This window comes from Podarcis liolepis (genome assembly GCF_965112155.1).
Source record: "Podarcis liolepis genome assembly, chromosome: 17".
In the NCBI taxonomy this organism is placed as follows: Eukaryota; Metazoa; Chordata; class Lepidosauria; order Squamata; family Lacertidae; genus Podarcis; species Podarcis liolepis.
The window spans coordinates 43331700-43357009 of record NC_139571.1 but is presented as its reverse complement, the minus strand read 5'-3'; the positions used below and the strand labels follow the sequence as shown (position 1 = coordinate 43357009).

The 25310-nt window shown below is 43.8% G+C and overlaps 1 protein-coding gene across 6 annotated transcripts in view; it reads left to right on the top strand.

Moving 5' to 3' along the window:
• STXBP5L (syntaxin binding protein 5L) overlaps window positions 1–25310 on the top strand; it is a 76874-nt gene that overhangs the window by 8424 nt on the left and 43140 nt on the right. For 4 of the 6 annotated variants that reach the window (XR_014520547.1, XM_083481680.1, XM_083481679.1 and 1 more), the window contains exons 2-7: window positions 8615–8712; window positions 11009–11090; window positions 13496–13596; window positions 18280–18414; window positions 19504–19567; window positions 24480–24563. Coding sequence is in view for 5 of the 6 variants with exons in the window: in XM_083481680.1 (XP_083337806.1) it covers window positions 8615–8712; window positions 11009–11090; window positions 13496–13596; window positions 18280–18414; window positions 19504–19567; window positions 24480–24563 (564 nt within the window). In the remaining variant the exon portion in view is untranslated. Of the gene's footprint in view, window positions 1–8614; window positions 8713–11008; window positions 11091–13495; window positions 13597–14678; window positions 14780–18279; window positions 18415–19503; window positions 19568–24479; window positions 24564–25310 lie in introns of all 6 variants that reach the window. The other 2 variants (XM_083481682.1, XM_083481681.1) reach the window with 1 other exon arrangement.

Here is a 25310-nt window from a genome sequence, read left to right as displayed (position 1 = left end):
GGGACCAGGTGTGGCTGTCAACCCAAGGGTTGCCATTCAAAGGAGGTTGTAAGAAATTAAGACCCAAAAGGCTGGGTCCGTTTGAAGTCATACAGCAGGTCAATCCAGTGGCTTTCAGGCTCCGGTTACCGAACCACATGAAGCTGCACCCAGTTTTTCACAGGTCGTTGCTGTCACCGTATAGAGGAGACAGTGAGGGGAGGGTCACTAGGGGACCAGCAATGGAGGAGAAGGAACACAGCTACCATGTAGCGGAGATCCTCGATTCCAGGTGGAAGGGAGATCAAGTAGAGTATTTGGTAATGTGGGAAGGGGAACCGGAGTCGGAAAACACCTGGGTTAGGGCAGAGGATGTCAATGACGAGGTTTTAATAGAGACTTTTCATCAGAGGTTCCCACGTAAACCTCAGCCTGTAGCGAGGTTCCGAAGGGAATACTTTGCCACCACCGACGAGGAAGAGGAGTTGGAGGGGTTCCCAGATTCTGAAGAGGAGGAGGATGCAGCTGGCCAGGACGACGATCGATGGAGAGAATTGTTCGAGACGTCAGAAGATGAGGAAGATTCGTTTCGGGGTTTTAGCCCTTCACCTCCCAGGGGGGAGGAATTGGGAGGGGGTGAGGGGGGCCCTGGAGGGGAGGTGGATGTCAGGGAACTGCCATCAGAGCATCAGGTGGTGGAGGGACTCAGGCAGGATGAAAGAGACTCAACTGCTGAAGCAGGAACCAGCAGGGGGAGGAGTGGGTCTCTGAGGGAATGCGAGCAGGAGGGAGGGCTCGGGGAGGCTTCCAGCGAGAACAGTGGGGAGGTATCGGAGTCTCCCATAGGGAGACCCACACCTCGCAGGAAACTGTCACGCCGTGAGTCCAGGAGACGCGTTTCCGTTAAGGAACTTCTTTGCTGGAAACGCTTCCGCAGACAGCCACTGTCGGACTCTACTAGTGACTAGAGCAGACATGTCTGAGGAGCTCCGTCACACACGGAGGTTTGTGGGGTCGCACAAACTCTGAGGGAGCACGTTTTCACGCACAAGCAGCTAATCAAACCCTCACATTGGGGAAGCATTTTCAACATTTTGTTAGTGTGCCCTAATATATAGTGGAGCAATGGCCTCTGACTTTCACAGAGCCATGACATACATTTAATCTCAAATGGCTCTATTGTGTGCTATCATATATGCTATCTGCCCCATGCTCCCTTTGAGTAGGGACTGTCTTGGCATACATGAAGTTGAAACAGCCTCCTGAGTTGAAATCAGCTGCCACAGTTATCAACACCCTTGATGATCTCCATAAATGTCTAAGAGGCAAGACTGGGTGTGGGGGAAAGGATAATTAATGAAATAGATTTAAGCCACAGAGGCTGTGTGGTGAATTTTGTTATCATTATCATTATTCTTTATTAAATTTATATACCGTCCTTCATGGTTTTGGATGGGGTGGAGCAGGTGGAAGGTGGAAAGCTAATGAGAGATGGAGAATGAAATGGAAAGGTGAGAGAACTTTTCTTCCTTGTGCTATGTCCAAAATACAGGGTTGGAGGGACATGTAAGGATCTTTACCTTCAGGGTAATTCCCTAAAAGAAAGTAAAAAAGGAGGAGACTTTCCTAAGCTGTGGCAAACCTCTATTAAGAGTCCATTGGAGGGGAGAGTGCAAAAAAAGAAAAACTCAATTCCAGACTTAAGTGAGTCTATGGTTATGACAGCAAGACTGTGGTTATCATAGGGGTCCAAGCTCTAGGCGGAATGTAAAATTTTAAAATGAAAATCAATCTGTGTGTTGTATTTTATTTTATTATTGTGTTGTTTTTGGACTCGTCCAGACAACCTGTTTATTGAACATGCATTCTGATTTGCTTTTGCAAAGCTTATGGTTATATTTTGTCCGCTCTCAGTAACGGCTCCCTTGGTAGGACTGCAGTTTTAAACCTCACAGTTTTCCTTACTACAGGACTTGTACAGCACTTATCTAAGAAAGTGTGACGTTACATGTGTCTCCTCACTAAAAGCAAACAAGCACCTATGTACAGGGGAAGAGCTTTCATATAAAAGGGTCCAAGTATGGTTTTCAGAGGTACGCGGGTGGCGCTGTGGGTTAAACCACAGAGCCTAGGGCTTGCCGATCAGAAGGTTGGCAGTTTGAATCCTCGCAACGGGGTGAGCTCCCATTGTTTGGTCCCAGCTCCTGCCAACCTAGCAGTTCGAAAGTACGTCAAAGTGCAAGTACATAAATAGGTACCGCTCCGGCGGGAAGGTAAGCGGCGTTTCCCTGCGCTGCTCTGGTTTGCAAGAAGCGGCTTAGTCCTGCTGGCCACATGACCTGGAAGCTGTACGCCGGCTCCCTTGGCCAGTAAAGCGAGATGAGTGCCACAACCCCAGAGTCATCCACGACTGGACCTAATGGTCAGGGGACCTTTACCTTATGGTTTTCAGACAAGATTGACTTCATACCTCTTACTTAGAAATTAAGCCATGTTACACGCCATAAATTTTTGAATTTGTGTATTGCTTACAGGAACACCTACACATCCACTGCAAAAAAAAGCTAAGGAAACACACAAAAACTTTAAAAATGTGAGGACGCTTGCTTTGAGTTGCCGTGATTCCAAGGCCATCCTCTAGCATATTGGGCTATTTTGGGTCCTTAAAAACATTAAACGTCCAACAACTTATTGTTCCTTTCTGGTAATGGGGAGGCTCACAGTGCACCTGCAGCTGAATTTTGCTGGGTAGACTTTAGGGATGGGACATATCTGGAAGAGCTGCCAACACTGGTTTAGGTGTCTGTGAAGTCACCATCAAATAATTCTGATAGGGGAACAGGTCATGGTGCTCCAAAGGTGCTTGTCACCACAAGGAAACTCTGGAGCCATCGTGGAGGATCTGGCCCATAAGGTTCATGCTTCAGGGCAGCTCCCTCCCCCTGTAGTGCCCAGAGCAGCTGCACCAGCCTGGAGCTGCAGTTACTAGAAGAGACGGCCATCCTTTCCTAGTTAAGATTTATTTGTTTGTCCTGGGAAAATTGTCAGGGCTGAGTCACAGAGTTGAAGATTCCCATTCTGCATTAAGCCGCTCTGACACACAGAAGGAGCTTATGATACTGGCATTAGCCTGCAAAAGTGAATTAAATGACTGAACCAGAATCGTACTGAGGACCTGGAATCAGGGTCAGAAAACTGAACTTGTAGTTCTGTGCTTTCTCAAATTCTGTCACAAAAGGCTTATTACACAGCTGATGCAGACCAGACTGGAGCTAGGCATACAATGAGTGGATCATTCTGAGAGTGACAAAGAGGCTTGGTAGTGACATTTCTGTATGGCACAGTGAAGGAGAAAATGCTGTTCCTAGTTTTATGGGCTAATGCCGGAGGAATGTACCCCTGTTGACTCTCCTGGACCTCTCAATAGCTTTCAGTCCCTTCAACCATGGTAACTTTCTGTATCACCTGTCTGAAAAGGAATCAGGGGCACTGCACTTTGTTGGTTCCAATCCTATCTTACAGGTAGTATTAAGAAGGTGATGCTGGGAAACTCTTGCTCTGGACTGCAGTGCTGGGTGGCAGTTTCTGTGCATCGTCGTGCCGTATGCTATGGGGTTTCACATGCCTTTAATATCTACATGAAAACACTGGGAGAAATCAACTCAAGATTTGGGGCATGGTGTCGCCAAAATATGGGTGATGGCCATTTCTCTTTCCCCTTTTTGTATATACCAAGTAAACCAATGGATGTTAGTAATGGGATAGAGGGAGGCTAATAAAGTAAAGCTTCATCTAGATAAAATGGCAGTATTCAACCAGTTCTGGATGGGTTGCACTCTGCCATAAAGATCAGATTTTCAGCATGATACCACTTGAGCCAGTTTTGCAGCTGGATAAACAGCCAGATGGGCGGGGTATAAATATTAAATATTAAATAATAATTATTATTATTATTATTATTATTATTATTATTATTATTATTATTAAATGGAGTTCATAGCACTAACTTCATTTCCAGTGCCATCTGTTCTCCCAAATGTCAATTCTTTTCTATTGGACAAAACTGAAAAGGGGGAGGGAAGATGTTTTCTTTCCTGGTTATTTCTGGGAACATTTTTGCCTGGTGCCTAAAGATATGTAATGAAGGCACCAGGCAAGTCTCCCTGGGGAGAGCATTCCACAAACGGGGAGCCACCACAGAAAAGACCCATTTTCATGTTGCTGACCTCCAGACCTCTCATGGAGGAGGCACACGGAGAAGGGCCTCAGATGATGATGATAACTGGATCTGGGTTGGTTCATATGGGAAAGGGGTGATCTTTGAGGTATTAATGCCAGAGGTAACTGAGAAAAGATTACCACATTGGATGCAGGATCTTTGATAGCTCCAAAGCTGGCAACTTACTCCCACAAAAATCAAAGCCCAGCTAAGCTGTTACATACTGGGCCAGGCCTTGCTGTTCCAATCAGGCTTTGCCATCCCTAGTTGAGTGTCTTCACACTTGAAGAACCTGGAAGTCCAAGGTGCTTGGAGACCTCTTGGAAGTTCTCTGGCACCTCTGTTGACCAAGGTCACTGGGACAAAACTTCATGGAGTTGCTAGTTGTTCAAGTCCAAAGATGCAATCTCTTTGCCCTTCTGTTCTTTTAGACTCAGCTTCTCATTCAGCCGAGGGATATACCGTATATTTCTCTCTATAAGACGCACCAGACCACAAGACACACCTAGTTTTTGGAGGAGGAGAACAAGAAAAAAAATATTCTGAATCTCAGAAGCCAGAACAGCAAGAGGGATCGCTGTGCAGTGAAAGCAGCAATCCCTCTTGTTGTTCTGGCTTCTGGGATAGCTGCGCAGCCTGCATTCGCTCCATAAGACGCACACACATTTCCCCTTACTTTTTAGGAGAGAAAAAGTGAGTCTTATAGAGCAAAAAATATGGTACATCTTCTGTGACTCGCTCTTCTTCCTGGTAACCTTGGCCAGTCTTGGGGTTCAGACATGATGTTTCTTTGCTTTAGTGCCCATATCTGACTCAATGAGTGGGTGATGACAGAAGGGGTGCCTCATTAGCCCCATCTGTTAGCCCCAGCAGTGCCTCTTCCTGAGCAAGTTTCCAGTGTTCCACTTCCACTGGGATGTCCCCTCTCTTTGTGGCATCTGACATCATTGGCTTGAAGGGCTGGTTCTCCCCGACCAATCTGCCCTGCAATTATTTGATACTTTGCCATTCAATTTCTTCTGTAGAGGTTTGTTGTGTGTATTTGCATACTGTGGGTGGAGGCAGCAGATGGGCAAGTTTTCCATCCCAGCCACCAACTGAGCTTCTTCCCTTCTATGACAATTTATCTCAGTCAAAGAATAGTGTTTGAAAGATAAATGGTCTGTGAAATATACTGACTTGCTGTTGTTGACATCTGTCTGACTTACAAGAAAATGAAGTGCACCTCTGGGAGTGATACTAAAATTGCCCCATGTTGTAGATTAGTTTTAGGCTTTACTTTGTGCCCCTCCTATACCTTTACTGTCCAGCTATTTTAGGCCTTTTCTGCAACGTGTTTCTCCCTCATCTTTGTTTACCTTTTAACTTGGCCTGCCTGCAGCTTTCCCTACTGAATTAGGACTCCCTTTGTGACTGCAACTCTCCGTAATTTAAGAGTTTAATCATGTAAACAACTCTGCAGCAAATGTAGAAGCACAAGCCCAGGAATCAATGCACTACCTTCTTTGTTCTAATTTTGGTGGGGAAATATTATTACATTGTACAACTATACCATATCACTCATGTAACATTGCTTATTTGGAAGGAAAAATACAGCTGAACTGGGTGAAGGTGGGAGATGTGGTCTTCTGTCTTTGACTGAGAAGTAGACTGTGCATCCATTTATCTAAAGCGAGGTGCCTTTTCAAACCTGTTTACTCAGCCATGAGGGAAATGCACACAGAGTGGCAAAGGGAGGCCAGGAAATGGGGATTTAGGTTCTAGCTGTGTTCACTGCATGAGAGAGAGGCTGACAGAGAAGCAGTGCTCTTGCTGCATATATGAAGGTCTGTCTTGCTCATGCGTTTGGATGAGCATTTCCTGCACTACCTAATACGTTCTTTTAATCCATTTTTAGTCTGATGTTGTAAAGAAAAGGTATCTGGTTATTTTATTATGAGCATGCGGTACATGTCCTTCCTTCTCCAGAAGAGGCTGGCCTAAAAAATGAAAGAAAGAAAGGCAGACATACTCAACTGCTGATATGACTCTTTAAAGGCTAACAGATTGATAGAGCTATCTAACCCTCCGGGGCAGAGGGGTGAGGTTGGATTAGGTGCCCAGCTGTCCTGGCTAAATTGGTCCCCTAATGGAGGGACACAAGCATCATTCTGTTGATGTGGCACTCCTCCTTTCACCTGCCAAAAGTGTGGGTGGGCATGACAGTGATGCTTCTGGAAGGCACCAAGGTAGAGAATGTCATGGCTGCTTCTGAACTCTCTGCTTCAGATCAGGAGTGAGAGGAGAAAGGATGAGACTATGTCAACTTTGACATGATGATGAAGCCCCTCCTCTGCTTCCAGACATGCCTGGACCTGAAAAGATGGGAGACTCAGGGGCTGTGGAGGATGATGGGGCTCAGGGTACAGTCTGTTGTTATAGAGCAAGAGAGTTTAGACAAGGAGGTGGGCCTGGGTGCCTCCCAGGGAGAGGTGTCAAGAAAAGGGAGGAGACCCATCTCCTCCCCCCCCAGAGGACCGCCCATCTTCAGGCCGGGAATGCCCACATGGAGAGGGATTCTTGTGAGTGTACTTTTTCCTTCTCTGCTTAAAAGCTTGGTGGGTAGGCAGGGTAACTTGCTGGAACAACATTACAGCTCCCATATAGCCCTGGAGTTCTTGTTGCTGATCTTGGGCTTGTAAACCCTGACCCTTGTGCCTGTACTGGACACATTACTGCTAACCCTTCACCTTGTAAGAGCTGCTGGACTGTATTTTGCATTTCCATGCCTCTGAGTCCATGCCATTAATCTGCTTTAATAAAATACCACCTTCTTACTTATAAGTGCACCTGTTGCTGTCGTTTTTAGCAGAAACCAGGACAAGGAGGGCCTGGCCTGGCCCGGGAACCATTGGATCCCAATCTCCTGTATTCTCACTGGCATCATGAGATTGCATTGGGACCAATCCTGCAACTCACCTTTTGCTGCAGCTGCCATGAGCAGCAGGGCTGCAAATGCAGCCGTGCCTCCAATCTGCTCCACAAAACCCCACCTACATGGAGGTGAAGTTAGGCTTGCGCCCGTAGTCTACTTCATCGTATGTGTGAAGTGTAACCCTGAATTTGCAAGCATATGCCCACTGAGGGGTGGGAGATGTGGAGCAGGCTTCCTCAGACTCGGCCCACCAGATGTTTTGAGACTGCAGTTCCCATCATCCCTGACCACTGGTCCTGCTGGCTAGGGATCACAGGAGTTGTAGGCCAAAAACATCTGGAGGGCCAAGTTTGAGGAAGCTTGATGTAGAGCAACTTCAAAAGAACAGGCAGTGACAATTGCCTGAAAGCAAAATAGTTACAGAGAGCAGTTAACAAGGATGTACAGTGACCAAGTTAAAATGGAATGTTACTTGATATTAAGACACGTGTCCTGGCTCTGATAAGCCAATTTAACATATGCTGCGGTAAGAACCAACAAAACTGCAATCTCAATTCAAGTCATGGTTGACAAAACTGAACAGTCTGATAAATTGCAATAATTCAGCAGTTTCCTTTGAATCTCTATGTTCCAGTGTTCTCATTTTACAGTGTAGTTACAGTGTACCCTGTTCTAATTGGCTGAAATTTCCCCCTGAACCTGTGGCACAACTGCATTAGCTACTGAATAGTTTTCCGGTCCAGATCAAAGTGTGGTTTTGATTTATAAAGCCTTATACAGCTTAGCACCGCACTGGCTCAAGGACCACCTCTCCCCACATGAACCAGCGTGGACCCTGCATTTGTCATCTGAGGCTCTTCCTTGTGCTCCCTCTCTGAGTGGGGTGCAGAGAGTCACAACATGAGAACAGCCTTCTCAGTGGTGGCTCCCAATTTATGGAAACTCCCCAGGGATGCACCACTACTGTGTATTGTTAGGTGCTGGGCAAATGCATTCTTGTTCCCCCAGGCTTTTGGAACTTATTTTTTGTTTATCTTCTGGAGTTGAGTCGATTCTGTTCTTTTCTATATGGTACTGATGTATTCTGGGTTGTATTATTATTGTTTTTCCACTTTTAAAATGTTACTTGTAAGTTGCTTTGAGTTCTCTTTTCTGAAAACAACGATAATAGCAATAATAATTTCTTCAGACTCCGCTGCCACAGGTTGTACTTTACCTTAATTTATCTGTATTTCCTTTTGAACTGAGATACTAAAGGAGCATCTATATTAGGGTATGATAATATGTATGTAGATGTGTGTATATATATATTATTATTAAATATTAGAATTTGCCTAGTTCATTTGTTAAAGAATATAATTAATTTGTTAAAAGATCTACACTCAGTTGACAGCCTATTAATTAGTTTGGTTATCCAGAGCTTTGTTTGCTCCAGAAATAATACTTAATGATACTGTAAAGCAACTACTCTACATCAACTGAGTTTCTTTCTTCTTTTGCAGACAGTTCGCCATGGGTTTCCTTATCTTCCCACTGCCTTAGCTTTTGACCCAGTTCAGAAGATTCTGGCTATAGGGACGAGAACAGGTGCTATTCGAATGTATCCTTTGCTAGTATACCAAACAGTATGATTTGCAGCATAACGTACATTTTACAATTTGCGCTTTTAGCTTGTTTTCCTGCGTTTGTACATTCCAACAGGGGAACAGGAGGAGGATGACATAGGGATGGGGCTGAGACAGGAGGGGAGGCAAGTGCTTCCATCTCCCAGTTGCTTTGGATGGTGAAGCATGTCTTCCCTCTCAGTTTGGGGAGCACAGCAAAGGACATCTGCACTGCCTCAATAAAGGTTGCTTGTTGCTCTTCTCTGAAGTTCTTTCCCCTACTTTTGCAAGCTCCAGATTAAAGCAGCATCAAACACAGTCTTTTTTTCTTCTTTTCTACCAGTCTTTGAAAGGAGCAATATATCCATGTCAGTTCATTGTTCAACCTCTGGGTTCATCTCTGATGGATTGATTGAGAGATATAAAAACTCTCATCTTTCTCTCTCTCTCTGCCTCTCACACAAATAAACACTTAGATTGATGGTAAACTACCGCAAAAGTATGTTTGGCGTGCATGCAGAGTGGTGATGGAATTTGGATTATTCATGAGCTGGACTGAGCCCTTTTATTGTCAATGGAGAGGGGAAGAGGAGGTCCTTGGGCGCAAACTCCTCCACCCTAAATGTTTGACTGGTATGAGAATGGTGGGAGAGATTTTTTTTCATGGGTCAGACTGGGCCTCTTTTTAATTTCTTTTTTATTTAAAGTACAGTGGTACCTTGATTCCCAAACAGCTTAGTTGTCAAACAAATTGGCTCCCGAATGCTGAGAACCTGGAAGTAAGTGTTCTGGTTTGCAAATGTTTTTCGGAAGCCAAACGTCCAATGCGACTTCTGCGGCTTCCGCTTGAGTGCAGGAAGCTCCTGCAGCCAATCGGAATCAGCGCTTTTGGTTTTCGAACGGTTTCGGGAGGCAAATGGACTTCCGGAACAGATTATGTTCAAGAACCAAGGCACCACTGTATCTGAAAATTCCATAGGGGCTTATGTAAGATAATTAAACCCTGTTATGAATCACTTTAGGCACCTATATTCCACCAGCACCCCAACCGAGCCTCTGTTTTGCACAAAAGAATACTGTCTCAAGATGACCTTGATAAAGAGAAGCAGTAAGCAAGTTAGAACTGCTAGGTATCTTGAAAATTCAGGGTCTCATTGAGCACTATTTCCCAACCTTGGGCCTCCAGCTGGTTTTGGACTACAGTTCCCATCATCCATAGTTAGCAAGACCAGTGATCGGGGATGATGGGCAGTTGTAGTCCAAAAACAGCTGGAGACCAAAGGTAGGGAAACACGGTCCTAGAGCAAAGAAAAATGCAATTTCTCACTTTATTCCAAAGAGAAATACTAGGCCAGCCTTGTTGTTAAAATATTCAATGTTATGATGCTATGCAATTACGTACCAACTCCACTATATATTTTATATTCTGTGTTTTGAATTAATTCCTAAATTAGTAAAGAAAATAACTTTTCACTAGTCTTGTTTTAGAATTTGTCTTTATAAGTAATCTCTGTGTGCCTTATGCTCCAATAAGGAAACATTTGGAGGAGGCAGCTGCACTGGGAAACCAATCCATTTAAGTACAACAAAGCCTGTGACTTCAAAGTATAGGAGTGTGCATTAGGGGAATCTCACACGGGGCTTAATCTGCCCCAGGGAGACAGTGGAAGGAAAACTGTAAAATTAATGCTAATTAAACACACCTGGAAAAGGACAGAGCTTGCTTGAGCACCAGACAGGTATCTACACAGAGAGTTGGAATTTATAAGAAAAGTGTTTATTTTGTTTGTTTGTTCTTTTATTAAATTTCTACACTGCCCCTCGTCCCAGGATCACAGGGAGGTTTACAATATAAGAACACAAGAATACATAACATAGTAACAAACGAAAACAATACACCCCAGCTTAAAAGGCCATATATTGTTTAATTAACCAAAGACTAATTAAATATAGCAAGGACAGGTCTGTCTTCAGGCCACCGCACAAAATCAGCTTTTGTTGTCCTACCATTTGTCCCCGGACTATAAGAATATAAATAATGAAGTGTATTAACTTCCACAAATATCAAGGGCTTCGCCAATGCAACATTGATATGGACAACAACTTCAGACACACAAAAAAGAATACTGCAGTACCAAACATGCCCACATCACATACTTCAGTCACACCTCCAGCACCTATCTGTATTAGACAGTGCCAGTTAAAAATGGTTAACTGTGTTTTATTTTGTTTTGCTTTTATTTCAGCTATCAAAAACTGGATTAACTGATCCTTAACTTTGACTCTAAACAGATTGGGCAGGCCGGGTGTTGATTGTTATTGCCAACACGAAGGTGACGCTGCAGTTCTGCAGCTTCAGTTTTTGATCAATGAGGTAAGGCTATGTTTACAAAAATGCAGATGTTTATGTAAACATGAGCAAAGTTGTGTGTTCAAGTTTTTTCTTTTCTTTTTAAGGGGGCATCTGTGGGTGGAATTCCCAGTTTGAAAAAGCAAGTTTCCAGCATTTGTAGAATCTGAGATAAAAGGCAATACTTGCAAGCACGTCGCTTTTGTTTGTGAGAAACCAGCCCCAGCCTACTCTTACCTTTCAGTGCTTTTGACCAATGAGTGCAGCCATAGAAATGATTCACATTTAGGATGTGATTAGACCAAGAGAAAGAGTGAAACACTGATTGTTTAGACCAGTGGTTGCCTACCTTTTGGGGTCCAGGGCCACATTTGGAATTTTGAGAAGAGCTGAGGGCACCAGTCAGAAAATGGCTGCCCCCAGGGGTGGAACATAAGAAGCTGCCTATTTAGGTAAGTGGCAGTAAATCTTTGGGGCCTTAGGCAAAGGTTCTGCAAGCAACATTGACATTACTAGGTATGAAGTTGAAATTCAGAACCTCCAAGGTACCTTTTTCAGAAATGCTGTCATAAGAAACTGCTTATTTCCAAGTCAGACCATTGAGTCATCTAGGCCGCTATTGTCTACGGCAGCCTCTCTCAACCTTGGGTATCCAGATGTTGCTGGACCATAACTCCCATCATCCCTAGTTAGCAGGGATGATGGGAGTTGTGGTCCAACAACATCTGGAGACCCAAGGTTGAGAGAGGCTGGTCTACTAAGTGGCAGCTTTCCAGGATTTCAGGCACGAGACATTCCCAGCCTTACCTACATTGGTTCCCAGTACGTTTCCAAGCACAATTCAAAGTGTTGGTGCTGACCTTTAAAGCCCTAAATGGCCTCGGCCCAGTATACCTCAAGGAGCATCTCTACCCCATCATTCTGCCTGGACACTGAGGTCCAGCTCCAAGGGCCTTCTGGCGGTTCTCTCACTGCGAGAAGTGAGGTTACAGGGAACCAGGCAGAGGGCTTTCTGGGTAGTGGCGCCCACCCTGTGGGATGCCCTCCCATCAGATGTCAAAGAAATAACAACTTTCAGACTTTTAGAAGACATCTGAAGGCAGCCCTGTTTAGGGAAGCTTTTAATGTTTGATGTTTTATCATGTTTTTAATGTTCTTTTGGGAGCCACTCAGAGTGGCTGGGGAAACCCAGCCAGATGGGCAGGGTAGTAGTAGTAGTAGTAATAATAATAATAATAATAATAATATAATAATAATTAATAATAATTGTACCACATCCATCTGGCTGGGTTTTCCCAGCCACTCTGCGTGGCTTCCAACAGAATTATTATTTCTTAATTATTATTATTACTATTACCTGAAGTTTGAACCTGTTGGACTAGATGACCCTCAGGATCCCTTCCAGTTCTACAATTTTATGATTCTGTGACATTTCGCATGCCAACATGTGCTGCCCCACTGCCCTTTCCACATACAGGGCTGGTTAGACAGGTGGGGCTGAGGCATCTGGATGCATAGATGAGATGATGGAGTTGGAAGGAAGGGGTTTGGATTTGCTGGAAACTCTGGAGCATTTCGGGGCAGGCTGATCTGTGCAAAAGGAACAGATGACACTTGAACTGAAATGGAACCAGGCTCTTGGTGCTTACATATATATAAAAATAAAAGCAACAGAGCAGCTTTTGAACTAACCCCTGAAGGAAAGCACACCCAGGACCTGGAGATCATCCAAGATGAAGGTGAAAGTCTTCCAGATCTTCCAGATGGCAACGTGATAGAATGCCAATGGGATACTGTTGTCCCTGGATACAATCTCTCTAGGAAGAACAAAGAGGGCTGCGTGATACAGATCTCTGCTGTGGCCACCTGTCACTTTGAGATTGCCCAGGATCTCTTATTCCCCATTCCGTCTTGGTGGAGAAGTCATAGCCCCCCCTCGAAAACACAAAGTGCAAAATAGGTTCTAAAGGGCAGGTAGATGCAGAGATCAGGTGGCAATTAATCCCAGAACAGCCCATCACCCAACTTCAGAAGGTATTGATCTGTTTCCCTGATGGATGTGAATGGCTAGACAGAGCAGCTTGCGTTTCTGTGTGCTGCTCTGGTTTGCCAGAAGCGGCTTAGTCCTGCTAGCCACATGACCCGGAAGCTGTCTGCGGACAAACGCTGGCTCCCTTGGCCAACAGAGTGAGATGAGCGCTGCAACCCCAGAGTCATCTGCGACTGGACGGGTCAGGGGTACCTTTTCCTTTAAGCTGCCAAAAGGAGAAACTGAAGGTGTACTTTGGGCTGGCAGAAAAACTGTCACAGGCAATAGGATCTTGTCGTTCAACTGCAACTTCAAAAATTACTAGAACCCATCCAGTTCTCCGTAATGTCTGCAAGATTAAATCAACACTTGACACACTTTTTCTCTGTTGTTATCATAGGGTGCTTTGGTCAGTGCAAGTTCAGATGACATGCTCCACTTGTGGAATCTAAGGCAGAAACGGCCAGCGATTCTTCATTCACTGAAATTTAACAGAGAAAGGTAAGGCATAACAAATTCTCACATTTAGTTCCACAGATGTTGCTGTTGTATATTCTCTTAGTAGCTGAAACCTACTTAAACTATGTTTATGCAGTTAATCCTACAGTAGTTCCTGTACAGAACTGAGACCAAGAGCAGCCACGGCTCCTTTTCTCTGACGCCATTTCTTTTTGTCATGTGGCAGGTTAGGTGGGGGAGGGTTAGCGTGCACTATAATATTTGGGTTTTAAAGTAGTTGTAATTGCCAGGTTAAATTATACTTGTAGGATGTATGAACATTTTTTTCCTACTGAGAAATCAGCTGGATTTCCAGTTTTAAAAGATAAATGATAGGGAGGTGAGCCATGGGTGTAGCCAAGGGGGGGGCAGGGAGGGGCAGCTGCCCCCCCATCAATAAAAATACATAGCAAACTGAGGTTCTATCCCCCTAACAAAAGGCCTGCCCCCCTAACAAAAATCCTGGCCACACCAATGACTGGGAGCTGCATAATTCTTTCTCCTGCCGCTGCTGTTTGTCCTCACAAAATCACCCCTACCCTGAATAGCTTTTCTCTCCACAGGGGGAAAGATGTAGGGACTGGTAAAGCGAGGATTAAGCCCCCACACCTGCCCCTGCTGCTCTTCCACCTTCATTTGCTGCCTCTCATACTGCTTTGGAGTGTTGAAAAAAGCCAGCACATAAGTGACACCTAAACAGTTTCCGTCACCCACGTATTGTCTAGTTGTTGCCCCGTGATTTGCACTGTGAGAGAAAGGAAAAGGCAGGTGGTTCTTTACAACTCACAGCTGCTAGAAAAGAAAAGAAAAAAAGGTGTATGGAATCCTGCTTCCTCTCCTTTTAGTAGCCAGAATCTGATTTAAAATGCCCCTTCATCAACAGCATTTTATTATTGCTTAAATTTCACCCGGGTATCCTTTGTAACAGACTTTAAAATGTATTCTTAATTTTGGTAGCACTGTCTGTTTCATGTACCTAAAATTACAATTAGGGCTCAATTCACACTTTCACTTGTCCCCTATTTTGATCGGATTGTACGCCAATTAATTCCCTGGTTCAGAGCGCTTTTCTCATTATTCCACAGTGTACCTTGTGAAAATTCAATCTTACCTGCTGAATTGAAGCCTGATTAAGCAAATTCTCTCTTTGGATTTTCCATGCATCTGATAAGATCTGATTCAGCAGGTAAGATCCAATTTTCACGAGCCCCAGCTGCAAAATAGTGAGAAAAGCTTGATGCACAATACAGTAAAAAAGGAGTGGATGAGCCCTTAGTGTAATCCAGCATGGTTTCATTTCAGAAATCTCTCCTATTACCTTGCAGTAACAAGATTTAAGTCTTTCTGAAAGTAAAGCTTACATCTCTGGATAAAGGCACATGAGGGCCATCAACCCAAATGACTTTATCATGAAATGAACTTAAAGCTCAGTGTTAAGCAAGGGGAGAAATTCTCCACGGATCAGTTCTGTTGGTGGCAAGGGAAAAAATGTAGGTATAAAAGGACAATTCACAGATGTCAGGGGCTCAGGAACAGAGGCACAGGGGAGAGAGGAAATGGAGAGCGAAGGGGAAGAATCTGAGGGCAGCGTAGGGGAGTATGACAGTGACCCGAGAGATTCCATGAGCTTCTCCAGCGAATCAGAAGATTCCCAGAAGGAGGCGCCGATGGTCAGGGCAAGGGGGGTCCCAGGGGACACACACCAGAAACAAGGGGCCAGCGGGGACTCCCAAAGCAGCAGCGGGAGATCAGGACCAGCTTCCCCACCAGAGCGTAGTGGGGGGGAAGAGTCCCAGGTGTCAGGGCCAGCGTCTCCTCCAGCAGGGAGAGAAGATGAGTCAGGGCTGACCACGCCTCTATCGGAGAGTGGGGGAACGGAGGGGAGGTCAGGTCCAGCTAGCCTCCCCGAAGGGGGAAGCAGTGACAGGAGCAGTGTAACGGTCAGGAGGAAAGTTGCCGGCTGGGCGCGCGCGCCAAGTTCGAATGTACAGGCGCGTGGGACAGCAGAAAACCCGGATTGGGAACCAGGTACTAAAGCCCGCCGGAGGCAGGGGGAAGACTCAGGGGACTCAGCGTCAGAAGAGTCTAGGAAGGGCGAGACCCCAGCTGACAGGCGGAGCCAGAGGAGGAAAGAGCAAAGGAAGAGGTGGAGCAAGGCTAGAGTCTTAAACTGGTGTCTGGGGGGAGGAGATTCAGACGGAGCTTCAGCGGTCTAGAGTTTCAGACGTAGAGCTGCACGCTGCGGCTGTGAAAGCGAAACTGAACTTCAATAAAGACTTTTGTATATAACAACGAACTGGCGTTGGTCCTTCGTGAGCTGGGACCTCGGGCAGCTCTGACAACAGGATACCAAGATCCAAGTTTGGGGCAAATACTCTTTGGTGAGAGAACCCTAGCAGAGATTTAAAATCACAAAACATGCAAGAAAGTAAAGCATGGAAATATATGCTATTAAATTTTAAAAATATGTGCCCTTGTGAGTTCCTTCCAAAATTTCCATTTTGCCTGAGCATAGAAAAAGACCACACCTTTGGTAAGTTAACAATATGCTTTACTGTACTTGCCAAAGATCTTTCCAACTTTCCAAAGATCAGATTCATGTGCTTCAGAATAGGTTGCACAGACAGTAAAATTTAGCTGTTACAAAGTGGTGAAAGTTCTTAAAGTATGGATATAGGAACTCAAGACTGAGTGGCTGGTGAGAGCCATGCGGTCCGAGCTTGGAGCAACCAGCTCCACATCCTCACACACTAAGTTCCTCAGGTAGATTGGGGAAACAAAGACTTGCTTACCTAGTCCTTCCCCGGGTGAGCTAAGCCTTTCAGGACAACTTACTCTATGGTCTTAACTCCTTCATGCATTAATTAGAACTTAAACACGTTGGTTATATGAGGCTGGTTATCCCACAAGTTCAGTGAATGCGACTGAGAGGGAAGGTAGACATATTGATGGCAGCCTCATATGTATCTGCATTGGGCTACTATCATGGTTGCCCTATAAAGCAGTGTTTGGGGTGATTAAATAATGAAAAATGGAGGATCAGTGTGCAGGGTCAAGATGCTGAACTAGCCCCCATCTGTGACTTTCATCATCATCATCATAATAATAATAATAATAATAATAATTTATTTATTATTTATACCCCACCCATCTGGCTGGGCTTCCCCAGCCACTCTGGGCGGCTTCCAAAAGAATATTAAAATACTATAATACATCAAACATTAAAAGCTTCCCGAAACAGGGCTGCCTTCAGATGTCTTCTAAAAGCCTGGTAGTTGTTGTTCTCTTTGACATCTGGTGGGAGGGCTCATAGTCTGAAAAATAAACCACACTGAGTGGGGGGGACGACTGGTGGAGAGATGGAGTTTCCAAACTAGGGGAACGGTTCCACACTGCTCATGGCTGCTTGCTTTATTGGAAATTAGCACAATCCATTGTCACATCTATTTTGCCCCAAGTATTATGTGATGGGCACAAGGCAGCAATTGGATACTGGAGTCGTAGGCAAATTCACTTTGCAAAAATATGACCCAGGCCTGATTCATCAGATTTATTTTTTTTTAAAAAAAATTCCTCAGTGCGAAGCAGGAATTTGTCACATACGAAAGTACATAAGGGCATCCTACATTCCATGCTCATTTGTCCTTAATTGTTCAGCAGTTCGTGCCACACATTTTTTAAAATAATGTTTTCATTAATCTGGGCAAGTTCTTCTCTGAAGCTCAGTAATGATGATGAGCTTCTGTGCCTGTAGCAGGCTCCCTCCCACACAACCCATTTTCTGCTCATTCTGACTTGGGTTACCAAGGCAATGAATTATTGCACATAAACAGAATCTCAAAGGAGGATAAAGTTTCTCGCCTGCAAGTTTCTCATGGTGCATGAAGCATTGTGCTGGCCAGCGCCTCTGACGCGCCAGTGACCCACCTTTAATTGCTAACCGCATGGTGAGAGTGGCAGTGATTGCTGCTCTTGGTATGCCAGCTTTGTGGTCGTGGGCCGATGAAGGACACAGAGCATCAAGGGGGAAGGCCAAGCCATCTCAGCCTGCCCCCTTGCTGTTCCCATTGGCTGTGGAACCCCAAACAGAGTGTCTGATTGAGAGAGCTCACTGCCATTCTCTCACGAGTTCAATTTTTAAATATATATAATTACAATTTAAATGGTGTACAGGTGGAGTGTTGGCTGCTAATGCAATGATCAGTACATTCTGTTAGGTCGGCCATAAAGAAAGCTGTCCTCATTTAAATTCTCTTGGTCTATTTTGCAGGATTATTGTAAAGAATAAGATGTGGGAAAACCTGAGCTCCTTGGAGAATGGGTACAATTAAACAATGGCACAACTCTAACTACTCTTTAAGTTGCCCTTCCCCTTCTCTAGCTTGCCATTTTACTCCTTTGAAGTCTCCTCTTCCCAAAGGAGCTATTAAGTGCATACTATTAAACACATTAGTGTGCAGTGTACTGTGTGCAGCCAAATGCAGATGTAGAACCTTCTCCAGAATACTGAACAATTATTTACTCCTTACCAGGAGAGCTTGTCTAGAACGAGAATCTCAATTTTTCCTATACATACTGGAAAAGCTCCAATTTAACTGCTGCAACCTGGTATGATTTGTGCATGTGAAAACAAACTGTTGTCACTATATTTGTATCTATAACGTCATTGTATTTTTCCAAATACAGAATTACTTTCTGTCACTTACCATTCCAAAGCAAATGGCTCTATGTTGGAACAGAGAGAGGGAATACTCACATTGTGAACATTGAGTCGTTCATACTTTCTGGATACGTTATCATGTGGAACAAGGCCATAGAACTGTAAGTTTTTAATTCACCAGTTTTCTATTTGCTGGTGTTTTTCTGGTTTTTTTTATGAATACCAGTCTCTGTCTCTTATATGTGCTGCCTTGAGGTATATTTTTAATCTTCCTCACTCGCATCCATAAAAAGTATTTTCAACAAATGTATTTTCATGTTTCTATTTCCACCCCAAGAAAAATCTTCTGTTAATCTAGAATTAACAGAAATCAAGGACTTCCAAAAAAGATCTATGTTGACTTTTCACTGCATAATTATTGTTCGTATAAGAAACAAACATAGACTTAAAGGTAGGGAAATGCAGAACTTTGCTTTGCAGAAGCCAAGCTGATTCTTCCTTGACAAGGCTTAGTCTTCTGTATGTTTAATACCGTATTTTTTGCCCAATAGGACGCACTTTTCTCCCTCCAAAAATGAAGGGGAAATGTGTGTGCGTCCTATGGGGCGAATGCAGGCTTTCGCTGAAGCCTGGAGAGCGAGAGGGGTTGGTGCGCACCGATGCCTCTTGCTCTCCAGGCTTCAGGAAGCTCTGCGCAAGCCGCGGGAGCCCTCCCCCAGCTTGCGCGGAGCTGCCTCTTATCCCGAAGCCCCGGCGCGCTCAGCAGTCGCACCGGGGCTTCGGATAGCTCCACGCAAGCCGGGGGAGGTCTCCCACGGCTTGCGCAGAGCAGCCTTTTCTGGGGGCTGGGGTCGGGGGAAGCTCGGGCTTCCCCCACCCCAGCCCTGCGCCTGGGGGGGGGGAAATAAAAATATTTTTCTTTATTTCCCCCCAAAAAAACTAGGTGCGCCTTATGGGCCGGTGCGTCCTATGGGGCGCAAAATATGGTAATTCTCTCTTTTAATAATGTTTTCCACCAATTTGCTCATGACAGCTCCCCACCCTCTTTTAATTCATTGCCTTCTGTCAACGAGGCTGATTTTGAGTATAATCGCCACTTTCCACCCACAGTTAGGATTATACTCAGTTCAGTTATAGCACAATATCCACAACATTTGGGGCAACTACCTTTAATATTGCCCACTTGGCCTACAAGGTAAAAAAAAAATCCATTTCACTCAGTTTTTCATAGCGTTGGTTTTGATTTGCAGATCCACAAAGACTCATCCTGGCCCCGTGGTGCACCTAAGCGATAGCCCAAGAGATGAAGGGAAAGTGAGTAAGAGGAACTACAGTATTTTACTTTTGTCACTCCAACCCTTTTCCTCCAAGGAATAGCCTTACGTAAGAATTATTGAACTCCTACCGCCTGCTTCACAAACTACAGCATAGTGAGACTTTACAAGCGTGTGGACTCCTGGAGAGGAGTTTGCAGCCGCTTTGCTTCTCCCTTCTCCCACTTTGCTTCCTTTTTGATACTACCCCAGACTGAACTAAGTCAGAGGGCTCGTCCCACTTTGCTGTCACATGCCTAGAAAACACAGCTCCATGCAGTTTTCAATTTGCCCTCCCACTTTCTCCAGGAAAAGCTGCTCTTTACCGCTGAATCGGAGTAAAGCTCAATCCATGGAAAACCCATTTGCTGTTTGTGCTGGTTCAGTGGTAAAGAGTGTTTTCCACCCCACGCAAAAACAGCAGAACAAGCAGAAGTGTGGTTGAGCCCAAAGTTTGACTAAGTGTCATGTCCTAACCTTGTGCTTGTGCTTGTGCTTAAGCTTGTGCTTAAGCGCTCTCTCTCCTCACTAACTGTAAGCTGTAGCTAAGAACACTCAAAGATTGGCTTAGCATGATGTGCAAACCAGGCTATATGTAGTATACTATTATCTACTAAGCAATGTGCTTCAACTGTCTTCTGTGAGACAAAAAACATAATTTTATTTAACTGGAAGCATTTACTTGTGGATTTTGTCATGTGTATATTAGTGCTTGATAAGACTCGGGTGTGTTTTTTTTAAGTCAGTTAAATTTCTTGTGCTTATGAACTGACTGCTTAGCCAGAATAATATTACAGCATGATACAGTACAAATATTGATTCTAAACTGCATATACAATTCGTAATAGAAATGTACCCTGATAATAATAATTTTACTGGGCTATTTTTTTAAGTCTCAATAGTTCTTATGACCACTACTTTGCTGATACTGAAAAATGTTTTAGCTAGCTACCATCTGTTTCAGAATGGCATAGAAACCCTGTCAAAGAAAGAGAAAACCACGTGATGGGTTGAAGTTGTATAATTAGACATTTTTTGAATTAGTAATTCCCTTTTAAGTGGTTGGGACAATTTCTGTAAAACAATGTTGGGGGATATGCATGGCTTTTCTAATTTCTGACTTTCGAAGTACAATTTTAAAAATTATATTAAGTCACTAGAGGTAATATTTTATGGATATGTAACAACTTTTTTAGGCTAGATAAGCAACAAGTCCCCCACCCTCACAGAGCTGCTATTTTTAAGAAACTGCAGTTCCCGGGGTTCTTGGGAAGTCGTGTGAGCTGGATGTGCTTTAAATGCATGGGGTGCATCTGCCTGAAGATGCACTGGAAAGTGTTGGATAACGTTGGTTTGCTGCACTGTCATTTGATTTCCCGCAAGCGTGTCAGGATGAATCCTCCTGCATGCAGGTCTTTTGGAAACGACCGAGGTCCCAGCACCACAGCCATAAACCTGTGAATAAATCGCAGGCTTGCTGTTTCGCAGATTTATCTGAAGAGTGCTGTCAGAAGATGTAAATGGCTTGTCCTAAAGACTGCGATATATATATATATATATATATATATATATATATATATATATATATGATAAATAATTTATAATAAATCATTATAAAATAAAAGACAAAAAGGCAAGAATCGAGAGCTGTCCCTCTTTGCATGAATAGGCTCAATGTTGAGTATCACATGTAGGCCATGGTATCTGAAGAAAAGACGATCAATCATTTTGCTCTGCAACTACCGTATTTTTTGCACCATAACACTCACTTTTTTCCTCCTAGAAAGTAAGGGGAAATGTCTGTGCGTGTTATGGAGCGAATGCCTACGGATGACAGGGGGATCTGCTGCAGTCGTGAGCAGAGGATCCATGGTTACAGCCTGCACCAAAAAAAATCATGCACCCACTGTTGCCTGGGGCCACAATGGTGCAAAAACATGGTTACAAAGCATGGATCCACATGGATCCTCAGGATTTTTGCATTGGGCCACCCCAAACTCACCGTCAGATCACATGTCTGTGGCTGCAGCATGAACCACAAAAATCATACATCCACCGTTCTGTTTAGAATATTTTTTTCTTGTTTTCCTCCTCTCAAAACTATGTGCATGTTATGCTCAGGTGCGTGTTATAGAGCGAAAAATACGGTACTTTTTTCGCCTCTCTCCCTGATTGATCTAGTAACAACTTCAGCCCTATGGAATACACATCTGTAGATTTGAGAAAAAGATTGACAGTGCAGAAAAAAGCAGGGTTCATCACAGAGACACAGTTATGCTCTGAAACTGAGTCACCGGGAGATGACTCACTAAACTGGAACGGGCAGCTGAATATGTACCTTATTAACACAGTCATCTGCACTGCGATAAACTGACATGCAAAAGTTAACTGTTCTGGATTGGCAAATTTTGGGTTCCACTGAGTTCCCCTGACAAAGCGGTGAAGCCTAAGAGACTAAACCACAACTGGGGAAATAAGAACAGACCTTGACTGCTGCTCATTGTTAGTCTGAGGGGCTTCCCTTCAGGCAACACGATAAGTCAAAAATGGGTAGCTTAGTGCGATGCAGCAGCAAATTGAACAGGGAGGAATGAAGTGAACTGGCTTGTTTGCTTGCACCAAGCAAGATTGAATTCCCAATTCCCTGTGGTGCCCAGGAGTTCAGCCCTCCTTTCTGCAGCCACATGCAATGTCAGGTGTAGGACAGGTGATGCTATTTCATGGACCAAATGGAGAGGCTTGGTTTAGCATTATGTGTGAATTTATCCACTGTGTGCCAATCGAGTATGTCTGGCTTTGAGGTCTTAGGCTGGAGACAGGCAAGACTTTAAGAGAGCCGGAAGTGGTATGATAGAAGCATTGCTTCCCATGCTGTATGTCAGGGATAGCTATTGTGTTGTCCACAAGATGTTGTTGAAACCCAACTCCCTTCATCCCTGCTCATGGGCCATGCTAGCTGGGGGAGTGTCAGAGTCCAGCAATATTCGAAGGGCACCACATTGGCTACCCCTGGTCTACATAGCATTTTCTTGTGTCCCATTTTTGCCTCATGTAAAAGGTTATGCAAATTTAAAAAGTTCTTTAAAAAAACAACTGCAAAATGTGCAAACGAGAAGCCAAACTTGATGTGATGTTAAATACATCATTGAATGTAATAAAAAAGTAAAAAATAGTCCAGTAGCACCGTTTCTAAGGTGCTACTGGACTATTTTTTTATTTTTTTATTTCAACTGCGTTGAAATAAATTCAACATGGCTACCTACCTGAATTTTGAATGTAATGTTCATGTTTTTAAAATGCAAATAGCATCAGAATGGGGTGGGGAGTTTCCTTCCCATGTAAATTGCAGTTTCTGGGGAGAACTTTCTTCAGGAATGAAGCAGGGGAGGAAAAGTTTAGATTCCCACCTACACACCTGCAATGGTCCTGATAAAACATCACATCTAGTTTGCCCCAGAGACGAAAGTGGGACAGGAGAAAGAGTGCACTTATTGGGAGCTGCAACAACTCTGACATACCATCTTCCTCTCGCTGAAAAAACCAAAACCTATTGTCTGTCTCCAGCCTTCATTGTGACACCTTCCAGAGACACAACAGATAATGAATATTATGCAGCAAGTTCCATTCAGGTCTCACAGAGCATTTGGAAAGCAGAGTAACAGGTAAGGCAGAACCCAAGCAAATTATATTAGCATAGGACGCAGTGCTGTTTCCACTGAAGTCAAAACAAAACCTGTTGATTCCACTTGACCTGTACCTAGAAAGCTTAGGTCCAAGTGGTTTTCTGTCTGAGCGGTCTTTGCTCCACTGCTTTCCCCTAGAAAACCCACTGTTTAGGAGTAAGAACAAACGTCAATCCGTAAAAAACCAGATGGCCATTTGTTCCAATTCAGTGCTAAGGTTTGGGTTTCCCCAGGGGGAAGGACTGGGGGAAACGCTGGTTGGATAAGCCCCGGGTAAAATTGCAGCTTGAGTCATTATTCCTACTTAGTGTCTTCCATTAATTATGTTGAACTCTTGCCTGTAATTAGGAAAACAATTCTTCGCAGTGGAATAAAAGCAGATTTTCTAATTGAGGTACACATCTTTCTATGCGTACCTCAACTTAAAGCACTCATTTTCTTTTCTGTTTTATGCATGAAAAGATGCTAAGGATATATAATTTAAATAAATAGTTAAACAAAAACAGCTAAAGAAGCATTCAAAATAAATGTTTCCTATATTGCCTGTGCTCTGGCGACCTCTAAGTTAGTTTCCTGCAATGTGTTATACCCAGCGCAGCGTTTGAAAAGGGTCTGGAAACTGCAGCTGATGCAGGATTCAGTGGCCCGATTGCTGACTGGAGCAAGACAGTTTGAATAAATCTACACCGAGCTTAGTGTGACTGCGCTGGCTACCAATTAGTTTCCGGTCTCAATTCAAAGTGCTGGCTTTGACCTATAAAGCCTTTTGCTGCTCAGTACCTTAAGGACCACCTCTTTCCACATGAACCAGTCTGGACTCTCCTCTGCGTGCCGTTTCCATAGGAGTTGTGGAAGGTGGCAACATGAGAACGGGCCTTCTCAGTGGTGGCTCTCCGCTTGTTGAATGCTCTCCCTAGGGAGACATGCCTGCCACCATCACTGTCTGTTTATAGGCGCCTGGCAAAAGCCTTTCTGTTTACCCAGGTTTTTAGCCCTTAATTTGGAGGGTTTGTCCTCATCTTTTTTGTGGGGTGAAGTGGAACTGCATTTTAGGTTCTTACTTTATTCTTTTTTATACTTGGATTTAATGGTTGTTGTTTTTTTACACTGTAAGTCACTTTGAGACACTTTTTTTTTTGGAAAATGTGACAACGAAGTGTAGTAAATCATAAGATAATTATAATTTGAAAACATAATAGTTTTGTTTTCTCCCGCCCCGCCCCCCCTTAGCTGTTGATAGGCTATGAAAATGGGACTGTGGTATTCTGGGACTTGAGATCCAAAAGAGCAGATTTAAGACTATACTACGATGAGGTAAGCTATTTATAATTACTTTAAAAGCACAACCCAAATGTTTGGGTGCGTTGAAAAAATGCTACTAGTTAAAAGGGGTCCATTTTCAAAAATGTGTACAGTTACTGTAGTTTTGTCAGGGGGTCTAAGTAGACCATTGTAGGCAGGTCAAAACATTAGCAGGATTTTAATCACACTTGTAAAGTAACGGAAAGTATGGATAATTTAGAAGGATAAAAATTTGGATAAGTATTGATATGCAGTTGTAATTATTATCATTAGGACCCATGGGAGGGATGGGGGAAGTTAGGAGATTCAATCTCAATATTTGGATTTGGATTTGTTTTTTGTTACATGTTTATATTTTTAAAAAATCAATAAAAAATATTTTTTAAAAATAAGTAGACTTGGTTAAGATTAGGTTACTAATCTGACTATGTATGGCAGTTCTGTGTTGATTACTTCCTCTATGAATTACTGCTTGAATTGTTGTGAATTTATATATAAAAAAGCTTATACAGGCTTCTCAAAGGAAGGCAATCATAACTTTCACTTTATTTGTATTGCCTTACTGATACCTTGCATGCTCTGGTCCATGGGGTCACGAAGAGTCGGACACGACTAAACGACTAAACAACAACTGATACTATTTAGGGATGCGGGTGGCACTGTGGTCTAAACCACTGAGTCTCTTGGGCTTGCCGATCAGAAGGTCGGCGGTTCGAATCCCCGCGACAGGGTGAGCTCCCTTTGCTCTGTCCCAGCTCC